Genomic DNA, 12,979 nt, shown 5'->3' on the forward strand with positions numbered 1-12,979 from the left:
CGCGGCGGCGGGCCGGGGGCTCACGCGTGTCGCCGGTGATAGTGCATGATCTTGTTCTCCAGACTGGCCTGGTTGGGCCAGTACGTGTGGGTCTCCAGGTGCTGCCGGTCCGCCTCCTCGTGGAAGTCGCCCAGCTCCGCTGCAGCCCGAGATGGAGAGCGCCGGTTAGGGTGCTAAATGACAGGGCCGCTTTGGGGCGGCAGTCCCGCGGGTGCCCCGAGCTCAGCGCCCCTCGCGGCCGGCGCAGCCCAGCAGCTTACCCCAGCGCACGGCCGTACAGGTGCTCCACTTCCACCACCTCCACTACTGAGTAATTTGGGGGAAATGTGCCGTGTGTCCTCCCCTGTCCCCTGGTTTGGCGCTAATAGGGTGGAGTGGGCGAAGGCACCTAGAGCAATAGGCCTCAGTACGGCCCCCCCCCCCGGTTGGCTCTCCAGCAAGCTCCTGGCCACTGCTGCAGTCTTTCAGCCGAACCCACGGTCGGGGCGGGGGTGCCACGCCGCACTTCCCGGTGGCGCGTGGCCCGGGCCGGCCGTGCTTACACTGCAGCAGGTGCGACACCAGCAAGGCCGCGCTGTTCTCGCTGCAGGGGAGCCGCCCCACGGCCAGGTCCTTCTTGAGCTGGAGGGTGAACAGGTATCTGGAAGGCGGGAGAGCGTGGTTTCCTGAGCCCACGAGTCAGCTGGCTCCTGCCCAGGCTGCCGGCATGCCTCGAAGCAAGGGCTGGAGGGGATGGGGCCCAGGCCCTGCCAGGCCCTGCTACCGCCACGGGGGTTGTTCAGCATGGCCACAGTCCGCCCTGAGGCTGGCTACGCCGGGGCCAACCCCGTGAGGCCGCAGGCAGAGTCGGGATGACCGTGGCACACGGGGATTGCCACGGTGCTGTGCAAGGAGCCTGGCTATGGGGCGGGCGGTGTAGGGGGCATGCCTCCTCGCCCCTGCTGGGAGCAAAGCCGGAGCTAACAGCTGTGCCCGAGAGATGCCACGAAGTGGAAGCCACTGCAGTGGTGCAAGGGCGTTTGTGGAGCCCTTTGTGCCGGGCATCACCACCTGGGAGGCTGCCCCAAATCAGACCCCAGCCCTGCCACAGGGGCTCAGGGCAGCCCCACGGCGCAGGCTAGAGACAGCTCCAAGAGTGGGAGCAAAGCCGTCAGTGGAGCCAATGTCCTGGCTGTTCGTCCCTTGACGGTCAGGTCCCCGCCTGCCTCCCATCCGGCTGCTTGCGCCGGTGTCCCGGGCAGAAACGGGACACCGGACCCCTCCACCCCACTCCCAGGATGGCAGAGAAAGCACATCCCTTGGGTGTTTCATCAGCCAAAAGGGTAACAGCAAGGTCAGCGTGCCCCTCTGTAGGCTTCAGAGTTAACACGGCTCTGGGCTCAAAAGAGCACAACGCAAGCCTCTCAGGGCTTTGAGTTCAAGCTGTCTGCAGCCACCAGGCTGAAAACAGCTTGGGTTTTACCCCAGGCAAGGGCCACACACGTCATCGTTTTCTAACGGCACACGACGTGCGCCGGAGGGGAGCCGTGCAGCCAGTACACTTCGGCTCTGCATGTGCACTGGCCTCCAGCAAATTAAAGCCAATGGACTGGGCAGAGCACTGGTTTGTTGCTTTATAAAGCAGTAGAAAGACAATTTTGCAAAGCCCAAAGCTGTGCTCCTGGGAGGAGAGGGTGGCTGGGGGGGGCGGGTCTCTTTAGGCTGAAAACATGGCATTATTTCCTCTAACAAAGCATGCATGGACCAGCTGCTTGCAGCCTATAAAGACTGGAAGCTATGTAAAAATACCCCCAAAAAACAAAAAACCCAGTGACCGGGAATAAGACTGTACCTTGTCAGCTCTTCTCGCAGGTGTCCGGGGTCCACTGGGAAAAATTTCACCATAAATTTGAAAAGAATCTCCTTAGGATCTTAAAACACAACATCCTCATAAGTTTGCTTTCCAGCGCCTGGGGAGCACAGTCACACATCTCCGCACGCGCGCCGCAAGCCGGGGCCGGGGCCCGCGGGCCAGCCGCCGTGCTCGCCAGGCCAGTGCCCCGGCGGAGCGGGGGCTCGGCTGGGCTGGAGCCCGGCGCTCAGCACCGGGCTGGCCCACGTGCAGGGGGTTTAAAGGGAACGGCAGGACGAAGCGAGACGCCCAAGCCAGCTTGGCTCTCGCCCCTGAGACACTTACTTTTCACTTGCTTCGCTATGGGTTTGAGCAGCTCCAGCCACACCTGCAACGACAGCGCGGGAGAAGGGGGTGACCACACGTCACGGAGCAACGGATGCTGGCAGGGCCGCGGGGGAGAGCCCGCTCTCCATGGTCCCCATCGTCATCGGGGCGGCCTGCAGCCGGGGTGCGGGGCTAGGGTGGGGACACCGGGGCTGTATTCGTGGCTCTGCCTCCTTCACCCGTCGGCCGGGAACTTCGGGGCCGCGCCTGTCTCGCTGGGGGGGTCAGGGATTAGCACGCGTGCTGCCCTGATTCCCTTAAGCCAAGCCCGTAGCAAAGGTCGCCTGACGGTTTCCATGCTAAGCCCCTGGTTTTGGGCGCGTATCGCCTCGCTAAACTCGAGCCACTTCAGGCTCTGGGCAGGGACCAGAGCAGCATGGGCGACTGTCCTTAACGGGAGCAGCTGCGCCGGAGGAACAGCCGCAGCGGTATCGGTAACTCCAGCGCTCCCAAACCTGGAAGCACTCGAGGGTTAGGAAACATCCCTTTCCTGAACGAGCTGGTTAACCTTGACGTTGCCTAGGGGGATGTTGCAGTCGTTGGCTTTTGGCTTTAATCAAAGCACATCACTCACATTATTCCCAGCCTGGCCTTGAAACTCCAGTCCGAAGTACTCCTTCTCGGTGAGGTTGAGGTGGCCACAGCTCAGGCTGAACAAGCCTTTTCCACAAGACTTTTGCTAACGAACACAAAAAAAGAAAGAGGATGAGCAGCAGCGAGTCAGGCCACGACAGCCTCCGGAGAGAGACCCGAGCCGTACGGAGCGGCTGCGACGCGTGGGCTCCCGGGGCCTGCAGGGGCCAGTGCCCCACGCGCGTCGGTTCCAGACAAAGGATTTGTAGGAAAATTCAGCACCCAGGTTTAATTTTGGTGAAAATAAATGAAACCGCTGTGTTCCCGGGCTATGGCTGGGTGTGCCTTCAGTGCATGGCCGTCCCTGCTCCTTGTCCCGGGGCTCTGCTGCGACCACCAGCCACAGCCAGCCTCTTACTAACCGGCCTCGAGAAGACACACCTGGTGCCCAAGTCGGGCCTTGCTTGTGCCAGCGAGACCCGAGAATAACTCTGGTAGAGCCAGGGGAATTGCACCAACGATGCAAAACTAGCTCTTGTGCGAGCAGCTGCATGCACAGCACCCACCCACTAACACAGGCACGGTTTCCTCCTTCTGGTTGTGCACACTTTGGCTGTGACGTGTGACGGTGAGAGCCCCTGTTTTGGGTGTCCTCCAGGAGGCACCTTGCAGAGGCCTGTTGCTCTGGGGCGCTGCGAGTATCTATCGCTGTGTGTGGCTGGGCACCAGGGACCTGGGCAGCAGCTCGAAGTCAGTTTCAATAAGTGGATGCTCTACATTTCCAGTTTTGTCACCTCCTGCCACACAAAGCCTGGGACGGCTTATCTACCAAGGCCTCCCAAAGGTGCCCCCGCCACCCTCACTCCAGCGCGGCTCGTGGGTACCAGACAAATCCTCCCCGAAGCATTTCCGAGTTCCTGACGAGTGCCCAAGCAACCGCTTTTGGAGCAAAGACACGTGTCCCCTTTGTCACTGGGCAAAGCCTTATTTTAACTATCACAAGTTATTTAGTTAAAATAACTACCTTAGTTTACCTAAATACTCTGCCTCAGCCTTGCGCACAGAGGCAAAGTCTTGCGCGCAGCATTGCTGCCTCCGCCGTGCGCGCAGAGGCGAGCAAGACATGCCGCGTGCCGTCGGATCAGCTCTTGGGCTGACGCGCTCCTGAGCAAAAAGTAAACTAGCCATTTTTGCTCCACAGCTCCCAGAAATGTGGTATGTTTAAAAAAAAAAACCAAACCAAACCAACAGGAAAGCTTTGTTTCAGTGCCTCTTCAAAAGAAGAACGTAGCTGTTTTCGGAGACAGATTTGTTCAGACAATGCCGGGGTGTTTCCTGAAGACGACTGCTCCGCGCGCAGCATTAGCATATGGAAACATCATGTGCGCTGGGGGTTGCCATGGCAAAGGCATTTAATTAAACAGCAGGCCTGCGGGCGGGCGGGCTGTGGGCTGCGGCGGGAGGAAGCCTCCCGCCTGCCGCCTCGCGTGGCACAAAACCCACCGGGGCTGGGGGCGTCCTAAGGGGTTTGGGCCCTGGAGTCCCCTCCCCCATGTGTCCAAGCGAGACCACGGCCTGGTGCCACACGGGCCTGCGAGGTGGGCTAGAAGAGCCCCGAGCTGCCCGGGCCGGCCCCCCGCCCGAGGGCCGCGAGCTGGGGCCGGAGCACCGTGCCCCCCAGCAGCGACGGGGCGGGTGGCTCTGGGAGCGGGGGTTACACCCATGGGCTGGGGGGCACCGGGACCAGGCCGAGGAGCCAGGGCAGCGGTGGGCGCACAACCCGGCCCCAGAGGCCGAGGGGACCGGGCTGACTGAGTTGGGCGAAGAGAAGCGAGGGGGATTTGGTAGCAGCGTCACCTCCCTGCCGGGGGCTGCACAGAGGATGGAGCTGGGCTGGTCTCAGTGGGGGCAGATGGCAGGACAAGGAGCAATGGGCTCAGGCTGCAGCAAGGGACGCTGAGGTTGGAGATTAGGAAAAACTTGCTCCCTAGGAGGGTGGCAAAGTGGAGCAGGTTGCCCAGAGAGGCGGTGCAGTCTCCATCCTTGGAGGTGTTGACGCCCCGGGTAGACAAAGCCGCGGCTGGGAGGATGCAGTCGGGGCTGGTCCTGCGACTCCTGAGCTCCCTCTGAACCCTCATTTTCTACCATTTGATGATGCCCAGCCCGTGCTGCCCTTGCTACCACGTCTCCCCTTTTCTTTTTAGCACAGCTTCAAGCTCTCGCCTGTACCGCGTAAGAGCGAAGCCGCGCGGAGTCTCTTCCGGCCCCGCGTCTCCCGACATCGATGGAAAGGGGCCGCAAGACGAGCCCCCTGCTGCGGCACTAACCTACCCCCTGCGACCCGGCTAGGAAAGGCCAAAACCAAAAGCCGAAGCAACCCCCCGCCCCGCGTGCCACAGCCCGCCCGCCCGAGCCCGCAGCGGTGTGGCCACGCCAGCCCCAGCAGGGTTTGCCCCGGGCGGGGGCCTGCACCGACCCAGCCTGGCCCCTCCTGCCTCTGCAGCCGAGAGTCGGGGCTTCTGCGCCAGCATTTTGAGGCCTGATTGCTTTCCAGAGGGCAGAGGCGACCGGAGTGGGGGCAGGCGCGCCGACCCCGGGCCGCCCTGCGTGAGCCCAGACGAGGCACGGGCCCACGGGCGGCCAGGCCCCTTCTCTTTGGCCTCCTTTCCATTTCGTCCTCCCATTGTGTTCAAGTCCTGCGCATTCAAAAGAGCTTTCCAGAGCCAGCTGGGGTCTGGGAAGGGTCGAGTCCGACTTGCTTGAAAGATCCGTCCAAACCTTCGCCTAAAGCCATCTTTTTGTTACTCGCTACTTCCCCCGCTCATTCATCGTGGCCAAACAGCCGCAAATGCACCGAATGCCTGGAAGGGGTTTCCAGCGCCGCTCCGCGAGGAGAGAAAAGGAAGTGGCTAGTAGCGGCTTTAATGGAAGCTATTTGCTGTAATAACATGTTGTGCGAGGCTGCAGTGCTGGCGATGGCCCGTGCGTGCAGGGGCAGGGAGCGCGGGGAAGGGCGCAGCAGCACCCGAGCTGCCCTCGCCACCCCAGCCGGCTAACCGTGCATGCCAGCATCTGGTAAAAGCACCGCGTTTGCAAGTTCAAGTATTCCCTGAACATGCGGGCCCAAATAAACCCCTCTTCGTGCTGTCCCACGGGCAGCATCCCAGCGCGACCCGTGTGTATCGCAAACCTGCAACGGCAAAGCGGCTCCCCGGGAGCCCTGAGGCGCAGCACAGGATCCCTGTTATAACAGCGGGAGAAAACAGACCCTAGGAAATGCAGCACACCTCAAATAAAATAACTTCACCTACAATCACAAGCACACAGTCGCTGGCTAGGGGTAAGAGGAGACCAAAATAGAGCGAGGTTAGCCGTATCCGAATGCAGCTTTCCTGTGCAAATCTGCAGCAGAGTCTCAACTACACGTTTAAAAAGGGATGTCTCTGAAATACATCCAGTAATACCACATCCCATTCAGCTGCCTTACCAAGCCGTCATGATGTAGACCTCAGGGTTTTCAGGCTAAGATATTCAAGGTTAATATTCGTGATCTGTGAGTAGTTAAATGACTGCATGCTCCTGGGAAGCATCATCCTGAAAAGCAGCATCCTTTTCTTGCTGTTTTCTGGAGCATGGGAATCTCGCTGGAAAACAGTTTGTGTTTCTCAGCTGGGGAACACACAAACGCAGATGTTTGCCGCCCCGGGTAGTTTGGCTGCCCGTCCAGGTTTTTATTCTGGACGCAGGCATTTCTCCCTCCTGAAGGCTTATCTTGGCAGACAGAAAAACGAGTATGTGCCCCCCACGCTGGTCAGAAACCAACGCCACCGCAGCTGCTTCACCCGGGTGACGCCGTCTGTTAAAGCGTGCAAGACCAAGGCCCGGGATGCTCGGGCGCACGCCCCCGGCCCCGGGAGGCCCGCGCCGTGTCGGCACCGCCAGAAGCGTGCCCAGCCCGCGAGAGCCGCTCCGACGCCCTTCACTAGCATCAAACAATAACAACGCGGGCGCCACTTACATCGACTACAAAGATCTCCTGGGAGTCGTCCAAAAACTGGACTTTGAGCTGCAGCATCCTTGAGTGCGCGGCCGAGCTTGCAGCAGGCGCGAGAGGCGTCGTAATGTGAGCGGGGAGGGAGCCCTGACTCTTCTTTCACACATAATTTCACTCTCAGTTGGATGGAGAAGGCTGCAGTCACAGCGGCACGGATGCAGACTTCCCCTCGGAGGCAAGGCTGGAAGCAGGGGAGCCCGGTGCCAGGACGCAGCCGGTTCTCCCAGCCCCTGCTTGGGAGCGCGTGGGGCCTTCTCCCCCCGGGGCAATTGCTGCGGACCACGCGAAGGGCCGGGGGCAGTGCAGCCGTACGGGAACGGAGGTGATGTAGCAGAAAAGCAGAGTTTTTTCCATCTAATCTGACCGTCAGGTGGCAAAGCCCGGAGAAGAGCCGTCCTGCCCGCGCCCGGGGCACGACCAGCTCTCTTGGAGCGCGTCGCGTGTTGCTCGCTTCAGCCCCTACGGACAAAACTCTCTTCTGAGCAGGTGCGTGGCCCGAGCACCGAAACGGCCCGAGCGTGGGTGCGCCGTGTCCAGCCCCGGGCACGGGAGGACCGCAGCAAAGGGGATGGGTTGCAGCGCTTCAAGGCCCGTTGGACTGGGACGGCCTCGTGCCCGCAACAGACTCGTCTGCCCCCTGAATCCCTGGAGTGACACTTTCCCACTGCCCCCGTGCCTCGCGGGAATTGAGCGGCACCCCATTTAAACGACTAGTCTCCACGTTGCCGTGTACACACAGGGGCTGGGCACGGGGGGTAAGGGACCATCCAGGCAGGGGCAAGCCTGAACCCCCAGGAAGGAGCGTGGGAAGTGTACCGGGATGGGAGCCAGGAGAGCTCTACCTGCCATGCCGTCTTGCTGAAGTCACCCCCTCCCCCTGTGCCTCAGTTTCCTGGCCCAGCTCCCATCCGTCTGGCCCATTTGCTCTACAAGCTCTTTGGGGCAGGGGCTGCTTCTCGCCACAGCCCAGGGGGAAGATGCAGGCGAGGGCCAAGACCAGCACCCTCTTCCCATCGCCCCTGTGGTTTGCTCATCAGCTCCTACCCCTTGCTCATCCGTCCAGACGGCGGCCTCTTGTCCGTCCCAGCCCGGCGTTAGCCGGCTGAAGGCAGCGTGGTCTGGTTCGTGTCCAGCTTTGGCTGCAAACACCCAGCGGCATCACTGCATCAGAGAGGGCCCCCGGGAACCACGGGGGCAGCTGGGCGAATGCTGCCACTCGACTGCGTTTGCACCGACCAGCACGAATTTCATCAGCTCCCCCCTCCGCTAGCTCAGTCCTGCCCCTGCACCCCCGGGGGCAGCTCTGCTCCTGCGCCCTGGGTGCTGCTTCCAGGGCGAGGCAGGGCTGGCGCCGCGCTGGAGCCCAAGACCTCTCAGGCCGCCTGGTCCTTGGCTCCGTCCCGCCGCCTTCCCCCCCGGCCCATTGCCCCGCGTGGCCCTCAGGCTGGCCTGCTTGCTGGGGTGGGAAACCAGCCCCACACCTCACCCCATGGCCAGCAGCCCCCGCAAGCGGGTCAGTGCCACGCGGCACGGCCTGCAAAGCCTCGGTGTGAGGGTGCGTGGCTGGGGGACGGGCGAAGAGAGAAGCCTCCTCGCACATCACCACGCCGGCTGCTGCCTGCCCGTGTGGACCGCTTGCTTCACGGTTGTGGCCTTTTGCAGGCTTCTGCGCTGCATTTTGGGGTCACTTCCAACCCCCTACAGAGTCCTCTTAGCCCCGCTCCTAGCAGGAGGGCTGCATCGTCTCCGGCTGCAGCCAACGTGTTTGGGAGCGCGCCCGAAGGCCAAGGCGGGGTGAGAGGCACCGGCGGCGAAGCTGTAGCTAGCAGCCGGCTCGGGTGCGCCCAACGTCCCCTCCGCCTGGACAGGCTCCACGGCCGTGACTCACAGGCTGCCTGGACGTGAGTCAGCGCCGCACGGCTGTGTGAGAAAGGGAAGCGTCACCCTGGGGGGTGTGAACAGGCGTGCCAAAGGCAAGTCAACGGGGGTAATTATGCCGCTCTGCTCACCACGGAGGAGGCCCCAGCTGCAGCGCTCTGCTTATTTTTTGGCACTGTGTCACGGAGAACTGGGCTTGAACAAAAGAGCTGGAGAGATGCAGAGGAGAGAGACGAGACCGGGAAGAAGTTGAGGAAAGCAGGGCCTAGGAGGAGCTGAAAAAAAGTGGGTTTGTTCAATGCAGGGAAGACAGCACGGAGGGGAAAGAAGGCGACAGTTTTCTAGCCCCTAAAGGGTTGCTGCAAACTGCTTTGGCCCATAACCCCGAAGGTCCAAGAGGAAGGACTCTGTTCATTTTGCACCGAGATCAGGGTAGCGGTCTGTTCAGGATGGGTTACAAGCTCAGAGATGCTCTTGATCCTGCCTCGGTGCCGGACCAGGCGATGCCTGGCGGTGCTTCCAGCCCGGCGCTCCCACGTGCCTCCGGGCTCCGCAGGCCCACCAGGCACGCGGCTTCCTGGCGGCGCTCCCACGGTCTGCACTGGATCCCAAACGAGACGGCCACGGGAGCGGGGAGGTGAATGGGGAGTCAGGAGACCAAGGTTTTATTCCTGACTCTCTACCCCCCGACTAACTGCTTCCGACTAACAGGGTCGAAGGAAGCTGGCAGCCCCTACGCCCCTCGCCTGCCATGAGATCCAGGGGTAACAGGGAGCCTAGCACCATCAAAACTATTTAGTGAACTTGGATCTCGGCGCGAATTAAACAAACTGGCGACGGGAAGGAAAAAACAACCACCAGCTCCGATCACAGATAACCTTTTCAACCCTCCAAGGATTAATCGCTCTCTCTCTTCCCTGCCCAGCCTACGTGGATGTACTGAGCTGAATGTGGTAACCTCTGTCCTACTGCTGGGGACCGAGCGGGTCTTCTTCCTCTACCCAGTTCTCAGAATCCGGCCGGTTCCCTCAGTAAAAATATCTGGTAATGTTCTGCTGTGCAGAGGGGTTTTTCAGTAGCCGCTGTCGTAAGGCCCTGATCGCGTTTGCTCAGCTGCACAACAGCCCTGTGACGCAGCCCGGTATAAGTACCCCCAGTTTGCAGCTGGGGAAATGGAAGTTTATTGGTTTTTTAGCTGTGGCTGTCAGGTCCTCGCCTCCCACTCATCGCCCTCTGCAAGAGCCGGCGCTGCGAGCGAGGAGTGGGGATGACCTAGTGCTTGATACTAAGTCTGCTCCATGCCTACGTCACCTGTCCCGCCATCGCCCCACCACCCAACAAGCGAACAAGGGGCCCGAAGTCTGCACAAGTCCCCGTGGTTTCAAACCAGCCGGGGCCTAAGGGTGTTGTTCGACTGGAAGTGGCACAATCCGGCCCCTGGGGAGTTGTGCCACGGTGAGCTTCCCAGGACAGTTAAAAGAGGCTGTAATAACGAGGAACCATCTTCAGGGCCAAATAGCGACCGTGACCCATGCCCACGAATGCCAGCGCTATCAGCTGGAGCTGCCGACTGCCAATAGTCAGAAGGGTTAACCTTGGGCTTGAAGCTTTTTGAAACTACCAAGGTAATTCCCATTGCAGCCAGCAGCTTGCTGTGGTCCAGCTGCACTATCACAACCCTAAAACAGCTTTGCATTTGGTTCTTGGTCTCTTAGAAAGCAACCGCACTACATGCAACGCCGGTAACAGTGCAAGAGCCTTTCCGAGAAAAAACAGCTGGAAAACCCCGGAGGAAGAAAGACTTTTGCATGCAGGAAGCTCCCTCTCGTGGTGGTTGCACTCAACAGTCACATGTTAAGGCGACAACACGCCTTGCGTGTGCGCATGCCGCAATAGGCAGTTCTCAGATGCTCCAACACGCCTCGATGAACACTGCCTGCTTGTCTCGCCCTTCCCCTGCACTGATTTCTCACCCTAAGACAGGCCTAATATGCGGCATATAAGAGAGCCCAGGAACAGATCAACTGGCTGCGAACAAACACAAACGACATCCGAAGCATCTGGAGAGTCGTGAATAACAGCATCTCCCCTGGGGCTACCCAGAGCGCCGGGTCAGATATCACCCCAACTTCAGCGTGTTGCTCCTTATTTCCAGGTGCTGCTGCAGGCTCAAAATGCAAAGATGAAAGAAGCTGGCAATGTTTAATTCAGAGAGATCTCTCGAGAGACTGAGGAAATAGCACATGCAAGACCATCCATCTTCATGTCGAGCCAAGGGAGCTTTGGGGCCGCCAAACACGTGCGTGCCTCCTCGTATCCAGTCACCTTCAGCCCAGGAAACATGATGGCAATCAATCAATCAGCGAAGCAGCGGGGCACAGACAGGAGGAGCCTCTTGGCTTATCGCCGCGGCAGACGTGGCGCTCGCGGCTCGAGGGGAATAGCTCTGGGCGTAGGGGCTGGAGGACAACTAAGCCGTGACGGCGCGTGGGCTCTGGGTGCGCCTCTAGGACGGCAGCTCAGACCCGTCTTGCCAGAAGCGGAGCTTGTTCCTGTATTTCACCCCTCCTGCCCCCATCCAAAAAAATAAAGGTCCTAAATGCCTGCCAGGACACCCCTCCACCCTGTCCAGGTCCAGCCAAATTGCTTGAATCCGAGGCACCGTTCTGTTCCTCACACCACGAGGCTCTGAGGAGGAGAGCACAGGCCTGGAAAAAGCAGGGGAGGTAGAGACTGGCTGGAGGTTTGAGTTTGAACAACGTGAACTTGGGCTCCAGGGTGAAGGGACTCCTCCAGCCTTCGGTAGCTCTGCCGGTGGGAGACGCAGACAAATCTTCCAGGGTCCCTGTGCTATGCAGATCTTTCAATTAGCAGATGGGCGCAGAGGGAGCCCTTAGATCAGGCGCTCCCAAAGTTTGCCTGCACCCGCTGTCCTGTGATTGTGGAAACAGGGCACAGGGCAGAACCAACCAATTCCTGAAACATCAGACGAGACCGGGTTCAGCAATCTGAGACCTGCAGACAGGCAGGCGTGGCAGAGACCTCGGGAAATCAGCTGGCACCCAGCACGGAGGGACCATCCTGCACGTCTCTTTAAACCGCCCAAGGAAAGATGCTCCAGACTATCTCTAGGTAGCCTGTCCCCCTAGGTCACAATCAGAAACTGCTTTCCCTGACACCCAACCCTAAATCATCTTTGCTGAAATTAGGCTGATTTCTTTTGCTGCATCCCCCTGTGGCCACAGACCACAGAAGTTCGCTGCTGGCCAGCTCATGTCATCCGAGGTCCCTGCTTTAAGCAAGTAATCGGGTCTTGGGTCCCAAGACGTTTCACAGCAGACGCCACGAAGGAAGAAGCCCGAGTTGCTGACAGGTAATTCTACCTGCTCGCTCCCAGCAGCGCAGGGAACCCACAAGGACCTGCCTGAACAGTAAATACCTTTTCCGGAGTTCATTTATCCCTCAGTCCCCGGCTGTGGCATCCTGAGAATTCAGGTTAAGTGAGATAATCAGCCTGACAAAGGTAAAACATCAACACGAGAGGAAGGTAATGAGTCTAGAGATAGCCAGTGTCCTGGGAGGCTGTCCAGACTTGATGCTTTGCCAGTTGTATTTCAGTCATAGACCTGAAAATGTAGTCTGAATTTATTACAATATGGAGGGATACTGTAATAGGAGAGATCTGTCATTTTTAATTATGTATCCCCACACCCCTCCCGAAAGGCAAGTGTTGTTAGCGACACTTTGCAACAAAGGCAGAAAGAAATTTAGGCCACACCTGAAACAAATAAAGCAAGGAACTGAACGGGGCTGTTTCAGCTCCCAGACTAACATCTCAATACTAGTGCCTCCTTCCTTTTCTATAGATGCCCACAGCATTTTAAATGAACTACTGCTGAATTAGCATGTCCTCACACTGCACTCTGCTTTGGTGAAGCATTGAGGAATATAATCCCAACAGAAATGAGTCTAAACTGCAGTGACTCCTGGAAAAATAAGAATTCTCTTTTTTCGCAGCACGGTACCAGTGCAGCGGTCTTCCCATGCGTCACCCCAGCGACAGCGAATGCCCGTCCCTGTGCTGGACGGTTCAGGGTCGTTGTTCTGAAACACGATGCTCACAGGATGGTCCTCTATGGGTTTCATATAAAATATATCCAATTTTCAGGTCAAAAGATGCCCTTTTATTTCCCCTTTTCCCTGCCGCCACCTTGAGCAAGGATACCAAGATGGAGCTGTCCTGATAACTGTTATGT

General features: G+C 59.2%; 1 protein-coding gene across 1 annotated transcript in view; it reads right to left on the reverse strand.

Moving 5' to 3' along the window:
* FRMD7 (FERM domain containing 7) overlaps window positions 1-7,054 on the reverse strand; it is a 13,437-nt gene extending 6,383 nt beyond the window's left edge. The window contains exons 1-6 of the mRNA XM_019536393.1: window positions 6,810-7,054; window positions 2,793-2,897; window positions 2,177-2,219; window positions 1,832-1,910; window positions 543-640; window positions 25-139 (exon numbers count right to left, since the gene is read on the reverse strand). Of these exons, the coding sequence (XP_019391938.1) occupies window positions 25-139; window positions 543-640; window positions 1,832-1,910; window positions 2,177-2,219; window positions 2,793-2,897; window positions 6,810-6,866 (497 nt within the window). The 5' untranslated portion in view covers window positions 6,867-7,054. The remainder of the gene's footprint in view (window positions 1-24; window positions 140-542; window positions 641-1,831; window positions 1,911-2,176; window positions 2,220-2,792; window positions 2,898-6,809) is intronic.
* Window positions 7,055-12,979: the final 5,925 nt, after the last annotated feature.

Source organism: Crocodylus porosus, unplaced genomic scaffold (genome assembly GCF_001723895.1).
Source record: "Crocodylus porosus isolate Cpor-Errol unplaced genomic scaffold, CroPor_comp1, whole genome shotgun sequence".
NCBI lineage: Eukaryota > Metazoa > Chordata > Crocodylia > Crocodylidae > Crocodylus > Crocodylus porosus.